This window comes from Setaria viridis, chromosome 3, assembly GCF_005286985.2.
Source record: "Setaria viridis chromosome 3, Setaria_viridis_v4.0, whole genome shotgun sequence".
Lineage (NCBI taxonomy): Eukaryota > Viridiplantae > Streptophyta > Magnoliopsida > Poales > Poaceae > Setaria > Setaria viridis.
The window spans coordinates 38591166-38618374 of NC_048265.2; the positions used below are offsets into that span (position 1 = coordinate 38591166).

Genomic DNA, 27209 nt, shown 5'->3' on the forward strand with positions numbered 1-27209 from the left:
CTCAAGCTATAGCAGTGGTTACGCTTGATGACCTAGAAATGCCACTTAAAAATCCTAACAGAATGAAATACTACTTTTGAAACAGCCATAGTGCCATTTCCGTAGAGAACATTTCATAAAGAGCGTTTGTAAGAATAATTTTGCAGCCACACCTTCAACCTTGTGCTCGTGCATTACCAGTGGTCTACTATAGGATCCACAAACTTGGAGAAATTCCAACACATAAACTCAACAAACTTACGATACACAAACCATTCCAAAAAATATATAGCATTTGAGGTACTATAAAATACTCATGTTCTGATGAAAGTCACAAGGAATCCGATACAATAACATAAACTCCGATAACTTGCTACTGGACAATAACATAAACTCTGGTAATTTGCTACTGGAAAACTGGGACTTCGTGATACAGAGTTAAAAAGCTCATGGTTGACTATAATTCTCCGAAGAGAAAAATAAAAGGCTTTCTAATCGGATAGACCAGCCTTGCTCTTCAAGTGTGCCTTGAAATCCATGATATCACCTTCCCACCTAGTCACTGCCTGGTTCTCACACACCCAGATCTCTTGAGCAACCTGGTTGATCAGCCGGAAGTCATGGCTCACCAGGACCAAACCACCATCCCACTCGTTCAGCGCCTCTGCCAGGGAGTCGATGGTCTCAATATCAAGATGGTTAGTAGGCTCATCAAGCAGCAGCAGTTGTGGCTGCCTGTAGGCCAGCCATGCAAAGATGACACGGCTCCTCTGCCCGTCGGAGAGATTCTTCATCGGCATCACCTGCGCCTTCCCTGACAGGCCAAACCTGCCGACTGCAGATCTCATCTTCTCTTCTTCAGTCCCAGGGTATTCCTTCATCATGTAAGCCAGAGCCGACATGTCCAGGTCCAGCTTCTCTGCAAGATGCTGATGGTACTGCGCAATGCGGAGGTGATTGTGGCGCCTCACCATGCCATCTAGTGGAACTAGATCACCAGTCATGAGCTTCAGAAGAGTGCTCTTCCCTGCCCCATTGGGACCAACCAATGCAATTCTAGAGTCAAGATCAACACCAAAGTCAAGACACTTGTATATGAGATTATCAGGTGTATATCCAAACTTGACTTCAACAAACTGCAGCACTGGTGGCGGAAGCTTGCCAACATCTGTAAAGCGGAACACAAGTACTTTGTCCCTAACAACCTTCTCAGTGAGACCACCACGCTCCATCTTTGCAAGAGTTTTCTCTTTGCTCTGTGCCTGACGTGCAAGCTTCGCAGAACCATGACCAAAGCGGGCAATGTACTCCTTCATTGATGCAATCTGTTCCTGCTCCCACTTGTACTGCTTCATTTGATTCTCTTCAAGCTCAGAGCGGGTTTGGACATATTGATCATAATTACCAGTGTATAACTTGAGCTTCTTGTTTTGCATATGGATGATGTTTGTGCACACTCCATTTAGAAAATCTTGAGAGTGTGATATGACAACAAGTATACGGTCAAAATTCTTTAGCATCTCTTCCAACCAGACACATGCCTCAAGATCTGCAAAAGAGTAGAGGTAAGTTCATGAGGCATTGACTGAAATTTTTTCTTGAACGACCTTTTTTGGAGATCCAAGGGACTTTATAATGTTTCATTGCAATAGAAACTGCTATGTTCCCCTACAAGTGGCTAGCACAGCCACAAAAGAACAAAATCACATGACTAGCCGAAACTTAATTTTGACAGGATACACAACAAATAAATAAATTTGGGAGGAATTACAGAAAACATTAGAGAAGTGCACAAGGTCTCTTATGTTAGAATGAATCCATCTACCAATGCTTGAAGTTGCCTGGCAACGCAAATGTGCATATATGATGCATGAAGTTCCGAGTTGTGTAAATAAAATTCAATGTTAGCAGGGTTCTGATTCACTATCCACCACACAAAGAATTTCTAATTCAATTTCCATTCATTTTAAGTTTTTCCAAGACTTACCAAGATGGTTTGTTGGCTCATCAAGCAAAAGGATTGTTGGATTCATGAACAGTGCCCTTGCCAAAGCAATTCTCATACGCCAACCACCAGAGAAATCTTTAGTTTTCTTTGCCTGCATCTGTTTGGAAAACCCCAAACCAAATAATATTTCAGCAGCCCGCTTTTCTGCAGTTGCGGCATCCATTGCATCTAGACGCTCATACACACGATCCAAAGCTTCACCACCACCATCATCCTAAATGTCAAAAGAGATCTTGGTTAGGATATATGCAGAAAGGTATGAACTATTCTGTATCTCAAGGGCTCACCTGCGCAGCCAAAATTTCAGCTTCCTTTTCCAACTGGACTCTTTCTTCATCACAACTAACAACAGCTTGTAGTGCAGACATATCTGAAGCCTCAATCTCATGGCTGAGATGGTATATGTCCATATGTTCAGGGATAGGAAGTTCTCTGCAGCCTATTGCTGTGAGAAGAGTAGATTTTCCACAGCCATTCAAGCCAAGCAACCCGTATCGCCTGATAATAACAGGTAAAAGCATCAGTGACATGCTCTAACAGCATGGCTCATCGTAACTGTGAATGAGAACAAATGATTGAAATGTGTTTATACCTCCCATAGTTGAGCTCCAACTCAGAATCCACAATAAGGTCATGCCCATGGAATGTTAATGAAAGAGACTCTATCTGCAACATTCAAACCATATATTCAGCAAATAGGAAATCACTAATCAGTGAGCAGAATTTTAAATGAATTGACCAATAGGAAATGCCGCAGACAAATATTTAAACAAAAGAGTTTCACTTAAATGAAGATAAAGGGCACTTTCACCACCTTATATTATAGCACAAGACACATGTCACATGAAAGAAGCCACTAATCTGTGTCCTGTTATTGCTATCTACATCCTAGCCGAACTTTGAAATTTATATGGAACAAACGCTCATGACAGTCCAGTAAAACCTATATACACCTAACGAAGTAACTAATTGATCATTGTACCTGCACATCCATTCCTTAAGTGAGCACAGTATAGAACGGCAATGATCAATGGTCATGCTAGAGACTCCAAGCAGAAGTTGGAGCAAAACCAGAAAAAAACAATACAAGATATTTATAAGCAGCAGATCACTCCCTTCTCCTAAAAGAGAAGTGGCCAGCATAAACACAATAGGGGAGCGGGAGCCTACTCTGTTTATCCAATAAGCATCTCCAATGATATAGGAAACCCTACTGAAGGCCTTGTTGATTTCACTTTATTTACCTATCCTTGCTAACTAAAACGAACTTCCATTTTTTTATTCACAACCCCTGAAAACTTTTCCCAATCACCATATTCGCGGATTCATATATCAAACAAAACGAATAATATTCTAATCAAACGAAGCCAAAGACTAGTGACAGGCCGTTGCATATATCAACACCACTCCAGCAGACAGATCGGTTTACCATGGAACCAAACAGGGCATAATGGATCTCCGGAAATCGATCGAAGCCGTTAGCGATTTCAACCCGCCCAATCCCAACCAAGCATGCGGCGGAACGAACAAGAAAAAAAATTAAGCGCCAGGTGTTCCCGTGTCTAGGGTTAGCTCAAAGGGGATTAGATTCGGACCGCGAATCACGAAAGAACAAGAGGGAAGAGGGTTCGGTCGGAAGGGGACGCTCACGTGGATATCGCGGGAGAGCGGGTGGGACGCGAGGACCCCGGTGCAGGTGCGGTCGGAGAGCTTGAGCGCCGCGACGCCGTTCGCCGCCTTCTCCGCGGCCGCGGCCGCGGAGGAAGAAGACGAGGACGAGGACGCCGCCGCTGCCTTGCCTCCCCTCTTGGCGGCCGCGGCGGCCTTCTTCTGGGCGGCCTTCTTCTTGCTGGCCTCCGAAACCATGGCGGCGCCGATCCGGGAGACGGGGAGCTGGGGGTGCTTGGGGTTGGGGAGGCTGTGTGGCGGCGGCGATCGGGAGGTGAGGGGTAGGAGAAGGGGAACTCAAGTGCTCAACTCCGACCCGCCTCTGGCGGCTGGCCGCGTACTAATACTAGCCCCTAGTGGAGGAGATGGGCTCGCTGGGTTTAGTGGGCTTGGAATGTAGGTTTCTCTTCTCCTGTGGGCTGGGCTGAATGGGCTTATTGCTTTTCTGCTCATCCCGTTTCAACGCAATACGACGAGTTGATGAGTTCAGCTTTACCCTAGGTCACGATCATCCTTTGGCCTCCACAAGACCACAACGGTCACGGTCAGCATCAAGATTCGTGAAAGGGACAGCGGACGGCTGACATGAGGCCCCGTGTGCGACAGTGCGGCATCGGTCGTGAGCGAACGCCTGGCGGCAGGGTGGTGCCATAGTGATCTGTCGGAGGTTTTTTGTTATTGATTTCAAAACATAAAATGTGTTTTCCTCTGGAGAACCGTTTGAATCATTATTTATTATTGTTACAGGAACAAAACAGGACCCCATATGATATTTTAATTTCAAAAATTCAAAAATTGAGTATTTTATTTCAGTATTTTCACATAATTATAGAACTAGTTTTTTCAACTTTAGCATTAGTTTTTGTAAATGTTTAACACCCTTCAATATGCTGTAGGCAAGGCGGGGCTGCCGCCATAGCTAATGGCAAACGAGCACCAGTAAGGCAGTAACCCTCCACCGTTACAAGGGTTTCACAAGAATTAGAGAAACAAAAATGGAAAACGAACTTTGGCTAACTCTCCAGACCTCTATGCGGATGTGGACGTGGTTGGTCTGTTGGGTAGAGCTCCATCTGATTCTGATTCTCTATAGGAGCTTATTCTATGATAGAAGTGATTGTGTGGCTGAATGTGATTCTCTTACGTTCTCCAGCATAAACTTTTAAAATCAGGATGAAGAATCATTTCATAGAATCAGAAGAAGCTACTTTTTTCATCTCCTAACCTCTTAGTTCATTTCAGAGAATCACTTCACAGAATCAACAGAGAATCATTTCTCTCCATAAAACTGTTTGACAGAGCTACTGATGGTTCAGTATAGAATCAGTTCTGAGAGCTCTACCAAACGCACCCTAATATCGGCGATGTCCTCCCCCGGCTGGGCCTTAGGTTGTACAGCGCTAATTTCTGACGCCCGATGGACGAGATGACTACTCATTCACCCGAACTACCTTCCCTCACAGGAATGAACAGAACCACAGCTTGGAACCTTGGAGGAAGGCAAAGCTATGCCCGGCCCTATGCAGCTTCTTAAATTTGCAGAAGGGCTACGAAGATTAGTATGTATGTTAGCAAACTTTTACGAAGAGATGAAGGGACAACAGAGCAAGGAATGAACTGGTACTTTGTAAACTGCCACGGCATATTAGTATTATGTTATTGCCTAAGAGAAAAAGAGAAAGGAAGTACGAAAGAAACATAAATATTCAAGCAAGGAACTAAACTAATAATAGAAGTCCGGCCGCAGCTGTCTAATGATCAAGAGTGTATTAGGCCATTTATATGCACTGTACGAACACTACTGGAGATTCGACATTTACTACCGGTCATTAACCCCGCACCTGACCTGTATGGCTTGTTCGGTACTAAATGACACACCATTTAGTACCGGTTAAAAATGCTGGTACTAAATGCGCCATTTAGTATCGGTCGGTGTTACTGACCGGTACTAAACGTCTTTATGTTCAAAAATAAAGAAAAAATTGACGAATAGACGGGAGGTCCATGCACACGCGAGTCACAAGTCACGTGAATTTCACTCGTAATATGCATGTGCGCGATCCATGGGATTCGATCCCACGATCTCAAACCTCGTGCGAACCTTCCTTACCATCTCACGTACACCACACATGTAATTGAGGTAAATATACTTTTCTTTTGAAGTAACCCGTGGAGAGGCCTTTAGTACCGGTCAATAACACCACCCGATACTAAATGGTTGGTGTTACTGACTGGTACTAAATGATACTTCACGGGGTGCTGGTGTTATTGCCCTGTACTAAAAGGCCTTTGAGGACCAAAAATTTCTACCCGGTACTAATTTCGCGCGTTAGTACCGGACGAAAAGTCATCCGTTACTAACGTGAAGGACGAATGCTCATATTTCTAGTAGTGGAAGAAAAATGAGAGAAGGCTAGAGTGGATTTGATAACCTCTACTTCCTTTGTCTCGCAAATAGTGTCTTTTTACCTCCTAGTAAACCTCATCTAATTAAAGCAACACTCACACCAATAAAAAATGTATATGGAGAGGCGTGTGGAACCAATCAAATGATGAATTGATGTTATTTCTCTGGTTCAAATGCACATGCATTTATTTAGGATCCAGAAAACTAAAAGGACAGCATGATTTTCAATCACAATTAGTAGTTATTAGGTGTAACATGGATATTTCTCACCACTAATATTATGTCTAAAATTTCTAAAAGGACACTCTCCATAGAAACTGTTCGTTTAGAAAATTTTAGACAAGATAGTAGCAATGCAAAAAGTCCAAAGTACCCCTAATAACTCTTCTTAATCGGATGGATTACCGAGTATAATTAATCATGCATGCATGCTTGCAGTAATTGTCAGACCTATTAGCCTTCCTTATTTAGTGAGTCTGGTTTGAGCATCAATGATGGGAGTAAATGATCGATTCGTTAACTGAACTAGAAGGTATTATGAGGACCTTTGTTGGATTATCTGAAACTTATATGTACACTATTTGTGGGATAAGTTTTGAAGGCTAAACAAACAATATTTATTTATAGTAGGGAGGGAGTAATCAATAATGGCACATTACCATTTACATCCATAACTATCAAGCTGCGAGAAATTAAAACCAAATTATTGCATATCTTGACAATACCAAAGATACAACCCAAACAGGGATTTGGTAGTGTTCCACATGTACCAAAGTGCTAAAAGTCCAACACTAATTGCTTGACGTCGAGGTGAACCTTTGTCATTGTTTTCCCCAGGAATCTTTGAGCATCACAAGCGCACTTGCTACACTCACCATAGCTGGTCGCTCTTCAACCTTTTCTTCCAAACACTCCATTGCTAGTCTGCCAATTTCGTCGAGGATAGGAATATCTTCTTCTGTTGCAATATCCTTATCAAACAGCACCCTTCCACTCTTATCTTGCTCATAAACTCTTTTAAACTGCTTAACGAGGCTACTTTCACCGTATCCAACGGGCTTTCTAGAAATTAGCTCCAACAGAACAACCCCGAAGCTATACACATCACTTTTTGGAGTTAGCCGCCCTGTCTCTTTGTACACTGGATCCATGTAAGGCAAGCACCCTATGACATTCATGGTATAATCTTTACCCGCCATAAAAATCTTTGATAACCCAAAATCTGATATTTTTGGAATGAGCCCACGATCCAGGAGTATGTTGCCTGGTTTGACATCGGCATGCTGAATGCCATTTTCTGTGTATGAGTGCATGTATGCTAAACCTTGACCAGACCCAATTGCAATGTCCAAACGCGATCTTAGTGTTAGTGGCTCAAGTTGCTGATTTTCTTTGCCGTGGAGAATGTCTTCGAGGCTTCCTTTAGCAGCATACTCGTACACCAGCAATGGAACATCGACGCGCAAGCAACAACCCAAGAGCCTGAGAATGTTTCTGTGCATCATCCTAGATTGGATCCCTACTTCCCTCACAAATTCATCCCGTGTATATTCAGTTACCTTAATTGAGGCTTTAACCGCAACCTCTGTCTTGTCGGGAAGAATCCCTTTATGAACTTTGCCAAAGCCTCCATGACCAAGAGGACTTGAGTAGTCGTCAGTTATTTTGTCAAGTTCCTCCTTTGTGAAAAGCGTTAGAGTTTTAACGTTTTGAAGTTCCTCGCTTCCATTTTTTCTTTCAAGTGCTTCCAGTTCTCTCTTCTTTGCTTTCAGCTCTTTATGCTTCGACGTCAACCATGTGGCAAGTAGAACAACAACTGTGCTAAAAATACCCACAGTGACACCTGCATGCAAGTATACAAAAATGGTCTCGTCATCATTTTCTTTTGGATAATTGTATTTTGGATACAATTTGTAACAGATGGAGTATGTATTTAGTCAAATGGAATTATGAAACCACACATCTTTCCGGTGTCACTACTAGGGAAATAGCCTTCTGTACCGGTTAGGTACCTCCTAGTACTGGTTTTGCAACCGGTACTACTAGTTCGGTACTATTCCTTTAGTACCGGTTGAAATAACCGGTACTAAAGGGGTATTAAAAAATTAAAAAAAAATCCTCACCCGGCGTCCCCCCGTCCCGCCTCCCCCTCTCGCCGAACTCCCCTAGCCCGGCCCCCGCCGGCCTTCCCCCGCCGCCACCCTCCCCCCGGCCCCTCATCCCGCTGGCTGCCGGCAAGCCTACATCCCGCTGCCCCCAGCCCCGCATCTTGCCACCACTGGCTCGCATCCCGCTGCCGCCGGCCCGCATCCTATCGTCGCCGCTCCATCCGCCGGTTCTCGTCGCCGCATCCCGCCACCCCCGGCCTCGTATCCCGCCGGCCACTCCGTGCCCCGATGGCTGCCGCCGCCGCTCCTCGCCTTAGGCACGAGGTGAGGGGCGAGTGGAGGGGGAAGGAGAGGGGAGGTTGAGGAGGGAGGGAGGGGGACGGTGGAGGGGGAAGGAGGGGCCGAGTCGGCACCAATCTCCTAGAGGGAGGGAGCTGAGGGAGGGGGAGGGAGGGAGGGAGGGAGGGGGCCAGTGCGGAGATGGAGAGGGAGGCGGAGGGAGGGTGAGAGGATAGGGCCGGCTAGCGGATGGAGTGAGGGAGGGGGCCGGTGCAAATTAAAGTACTTGCGCGTAGACGGAGGGAGGCGGAGGAAAGCTTTAGTACTGGGTGGAGGCTCTACCCAGTACTAAAGGGGGTCAGGGGACTTCTCGGGAACTATCCATTAGACCCGGTACTAATGCTGATATTAGTACCGGATCAAAATGCAACTGGTACTGAGTCTCGGGATAAATGATCAGTTTACCAGTAGTGTGTGAAGGAAAAGCTAGCTAGCACTACTACCGAACAGCCACCGATAGTACATATGAATTTGTACATCGGCAGATGTTGTCATTTCTATATAGGCGGGCGCGTCATAGACAACACACACACATATATATATATATATGATGAATTTATACCGTTTATACCGTCTGCTCCAAACAAGATCCCACAGTATAAATGCATTTGTGCCGTTAGTTGTTCTTACAAAGCGTCATTTGTATAGTCGAATTGTAAATCAAACGGCAACATTTTATCATAGTAGCTGTATTATAATCACAGACACAACAAGAATACCATCAGAATGTTCTTGGCTGAACACTGTACGTTAAATTTGACCAGTACATACAACTTGGGCACATGAAATTTACGATTTTATGGCGAATAGTGTGAGCACCATAAACATTACTTACATTATTCCCGAACATAGATAGTTTGGTCAATGTAACTACACTGGAGTGAACTATCTTCTACATGAACAACATCGAGTGAACTATCTTCTACATGAACAACATCAAATTAATGGTTGCTGTTGATTAGCTGTAATTAGAGTCAATCAAATAAGCGTGGTGGTGGAAGCGTGGGAGAATCTAGCCACCAGAGTTCAAATCGTTCACAAATTCACGAATTAATAGTATTTTATCCTAGTCGATGTTCATGTCTATATTGGCAAAATTTTACACTTTGTTCTCCACTGGCCCCGAAGCTACAACGCAAGCCTTGGTCCATCCAGCTAATGATAGACTCGTGTCATTGTGTGTGAGAGAGGAGAAGACATGCTAAGTTGTCCTAACCTCAGTACCTAGAATTTCTGTTCCTTGTTATTTCCATCACCTATATGGCTACATATCTCCTTTGTCATATAAAGTTTTTTTTTATGTTATTCTTGTCCATTGAAATAATTAAGGGCACATGATGTTTATCTCTTTTTTGTGCATATATTTTAATTCTTAACAGATGCAAAATTAATTTTCTTGCACACCAAAGATAACTAAAGAAACAAATTGTGACAGCTTGTACCCTATAGGACGTTGAAAAAATCATAGTGTATCATGCCGGTGGCGGAGGGGGAATGAGATCCTCTAAAAAAATAGTACTGTTGGCCCCTCTAACAATGAAAAAAACGAATTCCTGGCTCTCCCCTTATCATACCACTTATCAATCAGCTGATAAGTTATTTCTACCTTTTTACCAAAAAAAGTTTTTTGGATCAAATAGTAATTAAGAAGCAAACTAATAAACAGACATAAATTTTCTACATGGTTATTATAGAATTCTTCTCTAAAATAGATCTTATATATTATTGTCTTCATTCACTTTTGAAAGATTGTGCTCGTCTAATTTGCAACGTTAACGTGTCCTTTATGGGAATCTGTTGTACTTGGTTGGTTATTGGAATTTTGGTCCTCTAGCTTGTGCTGAATTGTATGATTAACCAATCAGTTCCTAAGAGTTAGCTGGAAGCAGAAAAAGAATCTCATATTCCAAACGTGTCTTAAATTGAGGGTGAAGGTCCTCCAAGGGAAGATAACTAATTCACTACGAGAATGTTTATACCTTTTCCACCATAAATTGCCATACTAGTGTGGGGATGACATGTAATGAAAAGGAATTTTTAAAATAGAAGAGAGTTCAGATTTTGCATTAGAAAAAGAATTTATTAATGTTCGCACAAACATAACGTTCTTTAAATGTAAAGATGGTACATGCTGAATCAAATTAGCTCGTTGAGTGGATTTAAAATAAGAAATCCGAAAACAGATAAAGCTATTTTTGCAACACAACGAAGGTTGATTATATTGCGGCATTACTAGAAGAGAAAACTAAAAGGATGATGGATCAATATATACCTATGAGAAGCTTTGCTGAACCTGAAAGTCTTGGATGGCAGGAGTTTTCCTTTGGATCGCCATCACTCTCGTAACCTAGACCACACATGCATTGATAAGATCCCTCGGTGTCCTTGCAAACACCATGACAAGGAAACTCTTCCAATCGTGTACACTCATCTATATCTGCATGAATCATCAGGATGAATCAGTATATATTTTACAGTCTATATGTCCAAGTAACACAATTCATTAAATTGCTTAATTTCCACCTGAAGATTTTTATAATTAGAGTATACAAGCAATATGTATGTGTTTTCTTAGGTTAGAATTTGTAATCTTCCATGTACTCTTTCAAAATTTGAAAAAAAAAATCTTCACTTGATCAAAGGAAGAATACGTGCCAACATATTTGTTATCATTTCTGAGATATATTGAAAAAAGTTTTGGAATTCAAACGACCACTGATGGAGACGTGATCAATATCTAAGTTGGAGTTCTCGACGAGATCTAAAATTCGTCATTGCCAATTTTTTATTTAAGATTGTTTAGAGTTTCAAATATGTGTTACAAGATTCTCAGAGGTCAAGCAAAAGAATAGCATCCCTCGTCTAATCCAGATACTATGCTTTTATAGTTGATATGGTAAGAAGGTTACGTGTGGGAGGTCCCGGTTTTGAATTCTATATATGCTACGCATGTGTGTGGAAATCCATTTTAGCCACCTATACAAATGGTTTTATAGTGTAGTGATATATATCACATAGGAAAAATTCCAATCTGATACCCTCAAGTATGGGTAACCCCTAACCTATTAAAAGGTTTATATAACCCCTTTTCTACTAAACCGGGTCAAAACACATACATTTGCATAATTGGCTGGTTTACATATACTGGTTTTGCTGATTGGATTGACACATCAGCCACCTATGCGGCAAGTAAGTTTAGGCCCAGAATACCTCTCCCCAGCAAAAGCGCTAATCCAACCCCCTCTCCATCTTTCTTTGGTTTCTCGCTTGAGCCTAGCTCTGCCATCGCCGGTTGCGAGATGCACGTGCTCCTGGTGCCCCTGTGCTTCTGCTCCCAGTAGTTCGTGTCTCTGTGCAGTAGCTAGCCCTACTACCGACGCTGCCTGCTGTTGCGCGACGCACGGGCTTCAGGACCTAGACGCGGCACCTGGCCCTGTGCCGCCGCGGCCTGCTGCTGCACGGCGCATGAGCTTCACGGCCTCCACACGGCACCTGGCCCTACCTCGGTGTGGAGCGAGGGATGAGAAGATGCAGATGTCGATCCTAGTAAGTAAATCAGGTTTTGAATTCCACCAAATCATCAAGACCGGTTCCAATTATGTGTTGAAGGTGTGTTTTGATCCGGTTTAGTAAAAATGGGGTTAAGCGAACTTTTTTTTACTTTAGGGGTAGTAAATTGAATTTTTTCTTATAACATACTAGTTGTGTTGGGGAATCGGCCCAAGATCGCGGGTCGGACAGACTGTTCCCGCCAAAACACTTCTGAAGGTACGGAAGCCCCATTTTCCCACTAGGAGAGATCATCCTCTTTTCCCTCGCCCTCCCCAGCTGCCTAGATTCGGAGGGCGAGGAGCCATGGAAGCAGGGGAAGGGGGCCTCGGAGCCTCCAGGGGTCCTTTGGACCCAGTGTTCGAGAGTTTGTAGCTAGCTCCAAAGTCCCCGACGGAGCGCGACGGGAACGGGATAGCCGGCAGAACCACAAAGAGGGTAAAGGGCTTGGCCAAGCCCTTCGGGAACCCTCCGACTCCCCTGGAAGCTCCGCCCCTCTAGGAAGGGCAAATAAGGAGCCCCAGCGCTACCCCCCGAGGGGCCCTCCGGGAGAAAGAACTTTAACTTTGTGCATCACCTAAAGAATGCGCCCGTGTTAGTCTTAAATACGGAAGCTGACGCGTCCACCCTCAGCACGGGAAGCCTTGGCGAAAGAGATGCCACGTTAACCCTAGGTACGGAATGGCTCCGTACTCAGGGTAAGGTTTAGACCCTGCTGCCCCCATGGACGTACACTGGTGGGTCCAGGGTTGGAGGCACCGTACCGGGGGCATATGGGTCTTTTACTCGAAAAAGTCCCACTCCCTTAGGCTATAAATAGGAGATCTAGGGACTCACTCAAGACACAACATTCTAGCCACTTAAGCTCTCATGGACAGGAGCCTTGTCCAAGAGCCACCCTCTACTGTTTGGGTATTTTGTAACCACCAAAAGTTGGCGCCATTCGTAGGGAAGAGAGTGATTGAGAAGCCACATTGCGCTGCAGCGATGGAAGGGGAAGGGAGCCGCAGACCTTTCAATGGATCCCCTCCCCACTATGACCACCGACCCTTCTAAAGCCATAGCCCTGGAGAGCGGGGTGGCTACTGGAGCCGACCCGGAGAAGGTCGACCTGGGAGGCGAGGAGGAGTTGGCAGCGGTTAGTGATGATGACCTGGAAGCTAAGGAAAACCCCCTGGCAGGGAAGGAGTAGATGGGAGACATCTCTGACCTTGAGGTGGCCAGATCCATGCAGGAATGGCTGACCGGGGAGGAGGAAGTCGAGGCAGACGAGCTGCAGGTTCAGCTGGAGCAAGCGCAGAAGGCGAAAGAATCGAGGGAGATGGCCAGCCGGGAAGCCATCGACAAGGAGGCTCGGGCTAGGGTAGGAGGAGTACCTGCACCGAAGAGCCAATGCCATGTGGAGGGCCAGGGAGCTCTGAAAGGAGCTAGACACTCTCTGGTCGACCAAGACCCATCGGGACACCTTCGGGAAGGGGAGCGTCGGAGATCCGGTACTACCTGCCAGCTAGGTCATCTCCGACAACCACACTTGTCGGAGCACGATCTACGACCTCAAGTCCTCCTATCTCCCAGCCTCCAATCCATTAGCTGGCCTTGGGGATTCAAGATGCTGTAGATCGCCCCCTACGACAGGAAGATGGACCCCAAGGCTTTCATCATAAGCTTCAAGGCCGCCATCCAGTCCATCACGCGGGGATGAGGCCATCATGGCCAAAAGCTTTGTGATGGCCGTGACGGGCATCGCTCGCACCTGGTACACCACCCTCGAGGTCGGAAAAGTTTTATACTAGGAGCAGCTACGGGAAGCGATGCTCGAAAATTTCCAAGGGAACTACGATGATCCGTTCACCTCGGGGCACCTCTTCGTTGTTAAGCAAGAGAGGATGGAGACACTTTGGAGTTTCGTCAAGCGCTTTATCAATGTGAATGAAGTGTCAGGCCAGCGGCCTAAGTGAGAGGACCATCATAGACCCCACCTAGGAGGGGCTGCGCAGAGGATGAAGAGCTCCGTGAGGTGCAACGCAAGCTTCCAGCAGAGGGTTCGCCAAAGAAGCAGGAAAGGAAACACCACGACTCCCCTCCGGAGCACCCCCGGGAGAAGGAAGGCCAGCGCCGATGATGAGATCACCCTCAGGGCCCTTATTGGAAGGTCCAAATAGTGGAGGCCTCCCAAGGATGGGAGGAATCCTAGGGGGATCAAAAGAGGGAGAGAACTTCCGACACCCGGAAAACCTCCTCCACCCGGGGTACCAGGCCACAAGAAGAATCGAGCCAGGCTTGTTACGGGGAATTGTCGAGGCCATACTGCATCGTCCATCAACACTAGGGGGGCACACAACATGGGAGTGTCCCTCCATTGATAGCTGCAAGGCCGAGGCTGCCGCCTCCGCCTAGAAGACCCCCATAACCGGGAGGCCCGTCATGTACACCATACAACATCCGCTGATGCGCTGGGTCGGAGCATCCCCGCAGCCAATGCTGCACTTGACCCATCCCTAGCCACACGTGGCCCCGTACGGGCTACCGCCACCGCTACCACCACGACCGAGGCAACCGCAACCCCCCTCCCCCTCTCCCCCCCCGGCGATCCTGAAGCAAGAAGCTTCCACTCGGGATGTGCAACACATGGTGGGATCTCACCATGTGGTCCTGCCCATCTCCGGGGGATCCATACAACCCCTAGAGTCCAAGCGTTAGTGGCGCGCGTACATGCGGGAAGTCCAGTATGTGGCCTCGAGGTCATAGGTCCTGCTCCCCTACTACACCACCATCCTGATCACCTTCAGAGCGGAGGACTACAATGTGCCTTTCTACCCCCACGCTGATGCCTTCATCATCTCGGCCAACGTTGTCGAGGTGGAAGTCCAATGCATCCTCATTGAGGGGGGGTGCTCAGTGTACCTCCTCTTCACCTCAGCCTTTGATCAAATGGGACTCTCCCGCACCCAGCTCACCCGTGTTAGAACCCCTTTGTGCTGCTTCAAAGGGTATGCGATCGAAGCCCTAGGCCAGATCAGCTGCCGGTGTCCTTCGGCCTCGGCGAGTATGCCCGCACAGAGGACATCATTTTTGACATAGTGGATGTGCCTTACCAGTACAACGCCATATTGGGGAGGCGCCTCCTCAATGCCTTCTACGCCATCCCTCACCACAGTTTCCTATGCATGAAGCTACCAGGATCGAAGGGGTCCATCAAGGTGTTGGGGGACCAAAAGCAGGCCAGGCTCATCGAGATCGGGCGCGCCCTGGGGTAGAGGGAAGTCAACGAGCTGGCCTCTACACCGCCAGAAGAAAGCAAGGCCCCCTCGTCCACCCGTTATGTTCTGAAGGCCCACCCCAAAGGGGAAATTAAGACTGTGGCACTCTAGCTAGAGTAGCCTGAAAGAGTGATACAGCTAGCGACCCACCTCCCGGAGCAAATGGAGGCGGCCCTCCTCGACTTCCTTCAGGAAAATTAAGACGTTTTCGCCTGGACCCCCTCCGACCTCCAGGGGATCGATCGGGACCTTATCCAGCACCACCTGACCATCGACCCAAGAAGAAGCACCACAAGTAGAAGGTGCAGAAGATGTCAACGGAGCGAAAGGAGGCGGCTCGCGTGGAGGTGTGCAATGCTTGATGCAAACGTGATCCGGGAAGTCATCCACACGGAATGGCTCGCCAACCCAGTCTTGGTGAAGAAGAGAAATGGCAAGTGGCAGATCTGTGTGGACTTCACTGACTTGAACAAGACATGCCCAAAGGATGATTTCCCCTTCTCCTGCATTGATCAAATCATCAACTCCACGTCTGAGAGTGAACGGCTCAGTTCTTGGACGCCTACTCTAGGTACCACCAGGTGTGGATGGTGGAAGATGACAAGCCTCACACCAGTTTCATCACTCCATTCAGAACATATTGTTTTGCGCGGATGCCTTTCGGCCTCCGGAATGCCGGGGCAATGTTTGCACGACTGGTCTAGCTGGTTTTTGATGCCCAATTTGGGAGGAATCTGGAGGCCTACATGGACGACATCGTTGTCAAAAGCAAGGACGAGCAAGGCCACCTCTCCAACCTACGGGAAACTTTCACAAACTTGCAAAGGATGGGACTGCGCCTCAACCCTGAAAGTGCACCTTTGGAGTCCAATCCGGGAAGCTACTAGGTTACCTTGTCTCCCAGAGGAGGATTGAGGCGAACCCCGACAAGATCCACGCGATTCGAGGGATGGAGGCCCCGATCAACGTGCATGAGGCGCAACGCCTGATGGGATGGCTCACAGCGTTGGGCCACTTCATCACAAGATCTGCGGAAAGGAGCTTGCCCTTCTTCTAGGCGCTTAGAGGCTCAAATCCTTTTCGCTGGACGGAGGAGCAACAACAGGCCTTTCGCGAGATCAAGCAGTACCTTGAGCACCCGAAAGTGCTCACGAGCCCCACCCCCGTTGCATCGCTCCTGCTCTACATCGCCACAATAGAGGGCGCGGTCAGCGTGGTCCTAGTGGAGGAATGTTCCTGAGGGGGGAAGGAGGAGCAGGCCCTAGTGTACTATGTTTCCGAAGCATTGGTGAGGGCCAAGTTGCACTACACCAAGCTGGAAAAAATAGCATACGCCGTCGTCATGGCCTCCCGCAAGCTCAAGCACTACTTCACCTCGCACCCCATCACTGTCCTGACGTCATACCTGCTTCACGATGTCTTCGAGAATCGGGAGGCCATTAGGCGCATCAGCAAGTGGGCGGTGGTGCTGGCGCCATTCATGCTTTCATTCGTCTCTCAGAGCGCCATCTAGTCTTAAGCTCTCGCCGATTTCATTACCGACTAGACACCAACTACACCCGCTGGTGGCCCCTTGATAGCCGAGCTGACATGGACCACTTTCGTCAACAGCACGTGGAGTGCCTCCAGCACGGGGGTCGCGTCGATCCCATTCTCCCCTTCCAGACAAGAGATCTGGTACGCTCTCTACCTCGACTTCCCCTGCACCTACAACACGGCGTAATATGAGCCGCTCGTTGTTGACAATCGTTAAGTACCAAATATGATCGTCAATATACTCAAGAATAAAGAAGGATTGGCATTTCTTACACGTATATTTGGTTTTGAATAATGCAGTTCCACTTGTCCTTAGAGAATATTTGGTTGCAGGTGAAATAACACAAAAGGATGGAGAAAGCACTCTCTATGGATCCAAGAAACATGCTTCTAACCAATGGGAGGTTGCCACGTGTGCATCCCATGGATTGAAGGGCCCACAAACTACCACAGCCGCCTCAATCCACCAGTTAACACACACAACCACCATTGGGACCCACCAGGAAGTCATCCAGAGAAAGGCAGTTGTGAGGCGGGCCTACAGGGGGTCAGCCTCTCAGGGCTTCGGCCGAATCGCCGATGCCTCCCCTTGTCTCCAGCCTCCACATTGTGACAGTTTACGTCGGTTATGGGATATTCCCTGAAGATTTCCTTGTAGAACCGCTTCTTGGAGCCTATAAATATGAGGGGAGGGGCTCCACTCTAGGACACACACACCACTAGTGAATCATTCTTTACCTCTTAGTTTCCAAGTTAGTGGAGTTAGGCTAGCGTAGCTCTCCTTCAGGTTTCAGGTCTCCTTGGAGTCTAGGGTATGGCTCTTGTATCTTTTATTCCTAGGTTGACTTTATTCTATTCAAAGTATACATCTTCTTTATATAGTGTTGTGCTTGGTTCTTATATGCTATGTTGATGTGCTAGGCTTATACACTCGTATGCTAGTCATATACCCTTGCTATCATAGTATAGCCTTATATTCGCTCATGTATGCCTTGAGACCATGCTTCAATACATACTCTGTGTGCATATATACCTTGTATAACTTAGTTGATCTATGTTTCAGCATCGGTTCAATGGTCATTTCTATGACGGCTTCAGCCCTTATCACAATAGCTCGGGTCAGCTGGAGTGTTGTTAACAATTGAAGCATGGTGCTTGGATTGCTTAGCATCATTGTATATGAGTTTGCCCCACGGGTCGCAGAGGTTGGCCATAGGCTGTGGCAGCTCTTTTGGTCCTTTGTAATCCTCCACATTTGGGTACGCTGTAGGAGTTCATAAATTAGCATAAACTTTGCCGGATGGAACTAGTACGGGTACTTTCTCCCCAGGCACAGGCCTGAGTTCTCTACAATATGTATGTATGTTATGCTTATATGATTTGTGCAGTATATAGGAAGTACATATGAACCTAGAGCTAACTCTTAGTCCTTCTCCCTAGCTTAGTTATCAGAGTACTATCTCTATCCATCTATGGTATACTCATATGCATAGTGAACTCTTTTGACCTACCCACCTTCCTTTGGGAAATACGATACCCTTGGGAATACTCTTGGGTGAAATGCTACAACGGTATAATTGTGCGCTTGTGGATTTATTCATAATCATTAAATATACCAACACTCATCCTTGCGCTACAAAAATCATTAGCCTTGGGGGCACGACACCTCCTCATCAAGAGTGACTGTCAAGTCGTCACGCTCTAGGTGGAGAAAGAGTACCAAGCCCGAGAGCTCAAGGTGGTGGAGTACCTCCGACTGGTTCGAAACCTGGAATGAAAGTTTTGAGGTTTCACTGTCATGCACATCCCTCGAGTAGAGAACGAGTCCACTGATGCTTTGGCCAAAGCAGCCGCTCATGGGACTCCGCTTTCCCCGGAGGTCTTCTACCAGGTGGCAACCACTCCCGCAGTCACAATGGAAGCAGACGGGACGGAGGTGGCCATCATCTACAGTGAAGATTGGCGCTCCCCCATCATTGCATTCCTCGAAGAGTGATACGTGCTGGAGGATGGCACAGAGGCACGTCGTTTGTAGCAACGATGCCGCAACTACCAGCTCATCGTATGTGCCCCCCTCCTCTGGTGCATCCTAAGGGAGGAGGGCTGGTAGTTGCTCGAGGAAATGCACGCCAGACCTTTTGGGGTCATGCGATGTCCAGGTCCCTCGTCAGGAAGGTCTTCCGGTAGGGATTCTACTGGCCTACGGCACTCCAGGATGCATAGGAGATCGTCAAACAGTGCGATGCCTGCTAGAGGATGAGTAAGATGAGCCGCCTCCTAGCAATGTTTCTCCAGCCCTTGGCTCCAGTCTAGCCCCTCTCTCGAGGGGGGCATTGATATTGTAGGGCCCCTTCCCACCACCCTAGGTGGCTTTCGATTTGTGGTGGTGACCGTCAAGTACTTCTCTAACTGGGTGGAAGCAGAACCAGTCACCACGATCAAGGCTGCCAACATCATCAAATTTTTCTGGAAACGCATCATCTACCGCTTTGGGGTACCACGGCAAGTCACTGTAGACAATGGAACTAGTTCGACTCGGAACACTTCCGTCACTACTGCAGACTAAGGTCTGCTTCACCTTGGTGTACCACCCGCAGTCCAATGGGGCATGCGAGTGCACTAACGGCAGCATCTTTGCGGCGCTCAGCAAGCACATCTTCAGGGAGTCCAAAGGCATGTGGGCCGAAGAGATTCCAAACATCCTATGGGCTCTACGCACCGCTGCATCACGCCCCACTGGTTTCACCCCGTTCTGACTCCTGTTCGGGGAAGAGGCCATGACTCCCGAGGAGGCATCCCTCAACTCCCTCCAAGTCACACACCTAGCCGACAGTGAGCAAGTTGCAGGGTCGTGGTGTTGTTGCAAAGCAAAGGGTCCAGCCATGCCTAGGTAGAGAAGGTGGGACTTGGGGCAGTTGAGCCGTGCCATGCCGGCCCTCTCGTGCCATGGGCCGCTTCATGTCTAGACTTCTAGGCACGGAAGGCACATCATACGATGCCAGTACAGCATGACAACTCTTTATCTAGGCACAAGCACAGACAACTTAACTTCATGTTGTGCCAGCTCAAACACGATCCTCGGAATACATGTACTTGTCTTCTTTGCTTGCTAATCCACTAGCCTATCGCATTCTATGTTCTTGTACGGTAGAAATTAACTTTAAAAATTAATGTAAAAATAAACCTTATTATATAGACATTTGTAGGTGAATGTGAGGATTCTTGGTGTAGAGTATATTTGGTAGTTGTAGATATACATATCGTAGACTACCACATGTATATGAGGCAAAGTCTCTGTACTCTATATATATTGGCTGAGACGTCAGTGCAATACAATCCATCCATTATACACAATGTATTCTTCCTACATATTTCACGAGTTCAGGTTATGTTCCTTGGTGACAAACCCTAGCAGCCACATCCAGGCAGCACCTCGAGGCTTCACGGCTGATCCAGTTGATCTCGCCGCATAATCGTCTTCAAGCAGCAACAGCAAATCGGAGTGGTTACTGAAGGCACCGTCGGGGGCCTCCGCCGCCTGGGGGCCCGCAAATTTGGGTGCCACTTGCTCATCCAGCAACCTTCGTTGATGGGTCTGCCGCCGCCAGGAAGCCCTCTACCGATGTTATCGAGGGGACCCTGCCCTGCATGCCGTTGTCGTGGGGCCTTCTGCCGCTATCATCGGAGACACCCCGCCCAAGGGCTATGCTGCGTGCGCACCCTTGGAGGGGTTGTACTCCCGTGGCACCCACCGCACGTCGACTTCGCATGTCTCTTCCTCGACATCGTCACCGGCAATCCTTCTCCAACACCCGTGTGGCCCGGGTTGGCGTATGGTGCATGTAGGGGCCCCTCCCGCAACGTCATCAGGCCCCTCCACCACATGGTCTCCACGTCGATCGTCCCAACTTGCCGCAACCACTTCCTGTGGGTGCACCACCACTGACATGAGGGTTGCGAGTGTGTCGCTTCTTCGAGCAGTAGCGCCGCCCTCCCTGGTCCTTCCCGCTGTTGCATCTGCATCACCGTTGACTACGTCCTTGACCACGTCTATGTCATCTTCTTTGATAGCATCTATGACCTCATCCATGACTACGTCATTGGGCGTGCATGGTCTTCCTCAAGCTGTTCAAGTTCTTCGCCACCTCCTTCAAGCTCTGCTGCCGCATCATCCAGATCATTAGGCCTTGCGCTAGATCATTTGGGTCTACCTTCTCTCTTTGTCCAGCATAGACTCGTCATGCGCATTGTCGTCTCTGCCCCCCAACTTCGTCTACTCCGACCACGGGCTGCATCGACACCTGCTACCCCCACGTCATTTTGTGCTTGGAACCATCCTAGAGGCCTCCTCTGCTATTCCCTCAGAAGCTAGCACACAATTGTCCCTCTACCTTGCACGTTCAGTATTGGTAACACTGATGTGTACCTAGCTTTTTCCCCAATGCATCCTTGGGTCTAGGGAACCTAGAGATGTCTCGACTATAGCGACTTGACTGCATCAACCTCGGCATCGACCTTCTACCTCTACGACTACCTCGACGTGTCACCGTCTTCTTATTTGGCATCTTTCCCTATGCACCACCATCCTCATGGCGCCTCCTCGTGCGCTCGTGGCTTCATGTGCAGATCCCTCATCTTCGGCAACCTCGACAGCTAAACAGCTACCCTATGCATGGCATCCTCGACCACGGCTATTTAGCCTCATCTTGGCTACCTCGATATCGGCAAAAAGGGCTATCATCTGCATGAGTTACTTGCCGGTTTTCTCTGCAGTCGTAGCATCCACATCGCGCCAACATTCTAACTGCAGGGTGATGTTAGTCCATCAGCTTGTACCTTCGGCTTCTTCTCCAGTTTCAGCGTCTACGGTGCTCCAGCTGTGACTGCGGGGAATGTTAGAGTGTATTTGGTAGTTGTAGATATACGTATCGTAGACTACTATATGTATCCAAGGAGCCTTGCCCCCTAAGTCTCTGTACTCCATATATATAGGCTGAGACCTCAATGCAATACAATCCATCCATAATACAAAATCTATTCCTCCTACACTCGTGGCCATATGGATGGCAGCATATTTCATTGCTTTATGAATGATCGTTGCATGATTCTATACATGAAAAATAGATTTTGTGATTTCATTTCTATGTCGTGCTATATTGCACAACGAACTAATATTGCAAATATAGACTACAAAGGCACTAATGGGCAATTTTCGTGTCGTGTAGGTCCAAGATACGTGCCGTGCCGTGTCGCCTATCGTGCCTAGATCCTAGGCATGGTACGGTCCAAAATTTTATCGTGTGGTGCCGTGCTTCAGATCGTGTCAAAGTGTCGTGTTTCGAGCGGCCCACAAATAGCACGACCCAAGTCCTGGCTCTACGTGTATTGGGATTTTGTATATCTCTCCTTGCAAACTATACCGGAGCTATGGTTCATTTTTTCCCGTTTTGTACTGAGATTTTTGGAGGCCGAAATTATTGCAAATCATATGAAGGAGCACGTTTTATTTGGTGCTCGGCCGGATCAGTTTGATTTTTGTGCTCGTGTGATGGTTATTACGGCCACCAGGGCCCATGTCGATGGCAGATATGACCTCCGGTACAAAACTGTCTGTACAGCTAGTTGATTAATTGAGTTCCGTTGGGTTTATACATATAACATAACCGCTATTACGATCTGAAGTTAGCATAATTAATGTAAAGCAGATAACTTACTGGTGCATCCACCCCTGACGTAGGGGTTCCCCTCGTAGCCTTTGGTGCAGTTGCAGACGTACCCACCATTGGCTGAGTTGACGCACTCGCTGTGGTCGCTGACACAGGCGTAGCCGCCGCCGCCGGTGGGGCTCCTCGCCGCCTGTTCGCAGGACATGGGCACGGAGCCGTTGTCGCGGATGGCCCAGTCCAGGACCAGAGGCATGGTCTGGTCACGCGGCATGCTCGTCAGGTCGGACGCCCGGAAGGTGTAGCTGCCCTTCTCCACGATGAAGGCGTAGTCACAGGGGCAGTACTCCTGGTTGACGTGAGGCCAGCTGTCATTGTCATACCTCATGGACATGGAGTTGTCGGTGAGGCCCGGCGGGATGTCGACGTGGCAGCAGCCGATGCCGGCGCACGCGCCGTCGCGCGGGTCCCCCGAGTCGTTGCTGTAGGCCACGCACCCGGTGTAGTAGGCGTATCTGTAGCGGCCGCCCTCCCCGTTGCCGGCTTTGTTGTAGATGAAGGTGTTGCAACCGAGGACGAAGAGCTCGTTCTGGGTGTCGGAGATACGGTATACGCTCCGTGGGTTGAAGTCGACCTCACCGGAGAAACTCCCGGTGCTGGTTCCGTTAGGGCTGAAACACTGCCACGCCACCGGCAGCAGCACCCGGGCCTCCGGCCACGGCGCTACAGACAAGTTCAGCACCTGGACGGCACGGTTGTCCGCCGTTGCCAGCACCGGCACGTCGCCGGCGCTGCCGTTGTTGATGCATGAGATCTCGAAGTCTTTGCGGAAGCAGCTGGTGCCGATGCCGAATGGGTACGGGATGTCCACGCCTCCGCAGCTCCCCTGGCATCCCGGCAACGCGGTGGGGCTTCCGGCGGTGGCTGCCGTTGCTGTTGCTGCAAGAAGCAGTACCGACAGCAGGAACGATGGCGTCGACATCTTTCGAGGACTTGTCAACGATCAATGCGGCTTTTTGTGACTACGGGTGATTGGCGGCTCGCCAGTTTGATCGCCTGATGGTCTGCGGCGAGCGTTTAAATAGGACTATGGCAAGAGGCAGTCGCTGCAAGGAAAATGGTTTTAGACCATAATAATTTTGGTAATTAATTATAAAATAGTCGTTGGCAAATAATGCGTTTGCAAGATATATCTTTGTATGTGTTTTATAGGTGCCAATGATGAATTTCAAAACCACTAAAATTAGAAGAAAAAGAAAGACTTAGAAGAATTATACGATGTTCAAATGATAGTACAGAGAGTATTTTTCTAAGGCGTGCAAATGATAGTAATGAAGTCGGAACAAAGACATGTGAAGACTTGAAGCAAATTCTGCTGGAATTGTGCATCGACACATTCCACTAATTTATTTGATGACCATCTGTAATGTCACTGAATCAGTTGGTGACCATGAACAGCAGCAGAGCCAAGACAGCGTGCACTGTGACCACCGACCCATTCAGTGTGAACAGTGGGTTACCACCGAATCAGTTGTAGTGATCGGCTCGGCTCGCAATCGGCTCAAAATCACCTCTGGATGTTTTGGAGTATATTTGAGGCATCCCGACACATACGATGGGAACGGTATCCAGGGTAGCGAATGATTCGGTGACAATTGGCGAAGGAAGGAGAAGAAAATGAGCACGTGGGAGAAAGCAATGCTTCGTTATTTGCAAAGATGTCATGAAGATGCTGTTGTGGCGGATCAGAAACCTCCTTTTGGTGGTAGTTATGCTCCACCGCCGAACCCGAGTGTTTCAAGTCCACTTAGTACTACCGTTGCAGGAGGCACAAATAAACTACAAGATGAGGCTGGGTCAGGAAAACCTTCGTCTTCGCTGCCCAAAGATGCTTAAAGTCCTCCTAGATAGTACTTAATGGATGGTTTGTTGTAATGTATCATGTTGTTTTGGTCTGAAATTTAAATTTGTGTATTTCTATCTAAACTTTCAGCAACATTTGAGTTTGTTGTAGTGTATCATGTTGTTTGGGTCTGAGATTTAAATTTGTGTATTTCTATCTAAACTTTTAGCAACATTTGAGTTTAATGGTATTTGTATCATGTTTGTATGTTTTATGTACAATTGTATGGATAATCAGAATATCTTTGGTTCGGTAATACTTTGTAGATGAATCGGTAATGGATGTACAACACAGAAACACTCCATGGAGTACATTAATAGCTTGCGTGGTTTTCTCGATCTAGTAGAATCCAACAAACCGCCGTCCGGTTTCATTTGTTATCCATGCAGAAATTGCAAAATTAAGAAGGATTACTCATCCAGAAAGACTATTCACGCCCACATATACAGTTCTGGATTCATGCCTAACTATTTTGTTTGGACCAAGCACGAGGAAAGAGGAGTTATAATGGCAGATGATGATGAAAAAGAAGATGACAACATTCCTAAATGGATTCAAGGAGTTGCCTTTATAGATGCTCCAATGAGCAAGGCAGAAGGTCCTATTGATGATCTAGGTCAAGTGTTGCGATATGCAAGGAAGGCTGTGAGAATGTGAAGGAGTTAAAAAAGTTCGAGCATATGCTAGATGATCAAAAGAAATTATTGTACCCAGATTGCAAAAAGGGGCACAAAAAGTTGGGTACCACACTAGAAATGCTGCAATGGAAGACAAAAAATAGAGTTTCTGACAAAGGCTTTGATGAGTTAATGAAAATCATAAAGAACATGCTTCCCGAGGGGAACGAATTACCATCCTCAACGCACGAAGCAAAAAAGGTTGTTTGCCCTCTGGGTTTGGAGGTACAAAAGATATATGCATGTCCTGATGACTGTATCCTCTATCGTGGTGAGAAATACAAGAAATTGGAGGCTTGTTCTTTGTGCGAAGCGCTGCGTTATAAGATCAGGTGAGATGACCCCGGTGATGTTGAGGGGCAGGCCAGCAAGAAGAAAGTTCCTACGAAGGTAATGTGGTATTTCTCTATAGTACCACGGTTAAAGTATTTGTTTAGAAACAAGGCACATGCAAAGTTGATGCGTTGGCACAAAAAACAACGTGAGCAAGATGAAATGATCAGACACCCCGCAGATGGGTCCCAATGGAGAAAAGTTGATATAGAATTTTCTGAGTTTGAAAAGAATGCAATGAACATACAATTTGGTTTAAGTACAGATGGATTCAATCCATTCCGTGAGTTCAGTAGTGGTCATAGCACTTGGCCTGTGACCTTACGTATGTTCAACCTTCCGCTCTGGGTGTGCATGAAGTGGAAGTTCATTATGATGCTAGTAATTATCCAAAGCCCAAAACAACCTGGCAACGACATTGATGTTTACCTAAGACCATTGATTGATGAACTTTTACTATTATGGAAGGAAGAAGGTATACATGTATGGGATGAGGACAAAAGGGAGACTTTTAATCTACGAGCATTGTTGTTCGTAACCATCAATGATTGGCCGGCGCTTGGTAATCTATCCGGACAGTCAAACAAGGGATATCGAGCTTGCACGTACTGTTTAGATGATACTTGCAGCATGTATTTGAAACACTGTAGGAAGGTTGTGTGTATGGGCCATCATTGATTTCTTCCTACTAAGCACCCGTTAAGAAAGAAAGGGAAGCATTTTGAATGGGAGGAAGAAAAACGTACTAAGTCCGTTCACCATAATGGTAAACATGTATTTCCTATGATAAAGAATGTGAGGGTAGTCTTTGGCAAGAGCTCTGGTAGCCAACCTATTCCGAACGATGAGGACGGACATGCACCCATGTGGAAGAAGAAGTCTATATTTTGGGAGCTACCTTATTGGAAAGTCCTTGAGGTCTGTAATGCAATCGATGTGATGCAACTGATAAAAAATCTTTGCATGAACATGCTTGGCTTCCTAGGTACATGTGAAAAAGCAAAGGATGCAATCGAAGCACGTCGGGACCTGAAACGTATGAAACAATAAGATGGCCTACATTCGGAAAAGAGAGATGATGGACATTACTTGCATCCTGCTAGTTATACTCACAGTAAGGAAGAGAAGGAAAACATGTTTGAGTGCTTGAATAGTATCAAGGTCCCATCGGGTTACTCTTCGAATATATAGGGAATAATTAATTTTAAAGAGAAGAAATTCATAAATATAAAGTCCCATGACTGCCACGTCCTGATGACACTATTGCTGACTGTTGCATTGAGGGGTATTCTACCAGAGAATGTGAATGGCAATCGTGAAGCTATGTGCATTCCTCAACATGATTTCTCAGAAGGCAATCCATCCAAATAATCTACTAAACCTGCAAAATGACATGGTGCAATGCCTTGTCAGCTTTGAGATGGTCTTTCCAGCTTCCTTCTTTAATATCATGACCCACCTTCTAGTCCACCTTGTTGAAGAGATTTTTGTTCTTGATCCTGTATTTATACACAATATGTTCCCTTTTGAGAGGTTTATAGCAATTCTGAAGAAGTATGTTCGTAATCGTGCCCGTTCAAAAGGAAATATTGCAAAGGGATATAGAACAGAGGAGGCCATTGAGTTTTGTGTTGACTTTATTGATGACCTTAGTTCCATTGGAGTCCCTATATCACGCCACGAGGGAAGCCTGAAGGGAAAGGGCACACTAGGGAGGAAAGTTCGGATGGACATCAATAAGGATACATTTCTTAAAGCACACTTCTTGGTCCTGCAACA

General features: G+C 47.0%; 2 protein-coding genes and 1 pseudogene across 2 annotated transcripts; 1 reads left to right on the plus strand and 2 right to left on the minus strand.

Annotated features, from left to right (window-relative positions):
* Nucleotides 1–237: 237 nt before the first annotated feature.
* On the minus strand, nt 238–3969 carry LOC117848915 (ABC transporter F family member 1). Its single transcript, XM_034730503.2, has 5 exons — nt 3638–3969; nt 2580–2653; nt 2275–2485; nt 1967–2201; nt 238–1528 (listed from the first exon to the last, which is right to left on the minus strand). Exons 1-5 carry the CDS (start codon nt 3851–3853, stop codon nt 471–473), a joined length of 1794 nt encoding a protein of 597 aa, XP_034586394.1. The 5' UTR covers nt 3854–3969; the 3' UTR covers nt 238–470.
* Nucleotides 3970–6651: 2682 nt separating this feature from the next.
* On the minus strand, nt 6652–23568 carry LOC117849997 (wall-associated receptor kinase 2). Its single transcript, XM_034731758.2, has 3 exons — nt 22569–23568; nt 10782–10946; nt 6652–7905 (listed from the first exon to the last, which is right to left on the minus strand). Exons 1-3 carry the CDS (start codon nt 23497–23499, stop codon nt 6884–6886), a joined length of 2118 nt encoding a protein of 705 aa, XP_034587649.1. The 5' UTR covers nt 23500–23568; the 3' UTR covers nt 6652–6883.
* A 1922-nt stretch (nt 23569–25490) lies between these two features.
* LOC140222124 (uncharacterized) lies at nt 25491–26491 on the plus strand (annotated as a pseudogene).
* The last annotated feature ends 718 nt before the right edge of the window (nt 26492–27209 follow it).

Coding starts and splice junctions, on each gene's coding strand:
- LOC117848915 (XM_034730503.2), bottom strand. CDS start 3,853: ATGGTTTCGGAGGCCAGCAAGAAGAAGGCCGCCCAGAAGAAGGCCGCC. Junction 2,654..3,637: donor CGCTCTCCCGCGATATCCAC/GTGAGCGTCCCC, acceptor TGAATGTTGCAG/ATAGAGTCTCTTTCATTAAC. Junction 1,529..1,966: donor TGAGCCAACAAACCATCTTG/GTAAGTCTTGGA, acceptor ACTCTTTTGCAG/ATCTTGAGGCATGTGTCTGG.
- LOC117849997 (XM_034731758.2), bottom strand. CDS start 23,499: ATGTCGACGCCATCGTTCCTGCTGTCGGTACTGCTTCTTGCAGCAACA. Junction 10,947..22,568: donor CGTCAGGGGTGGATGCACCA/GTAAGTTATCTG, acceptor TGATTCATGCAG/ATATAGATGAGTGTACACGA. Junction 7,906..10,781: donor TTCAGCAAAGCTTCTCATAG/GTATATATTGAT, acceptor ACTTGCATGCAG/GTGTCACTGTGGGTATTTTT.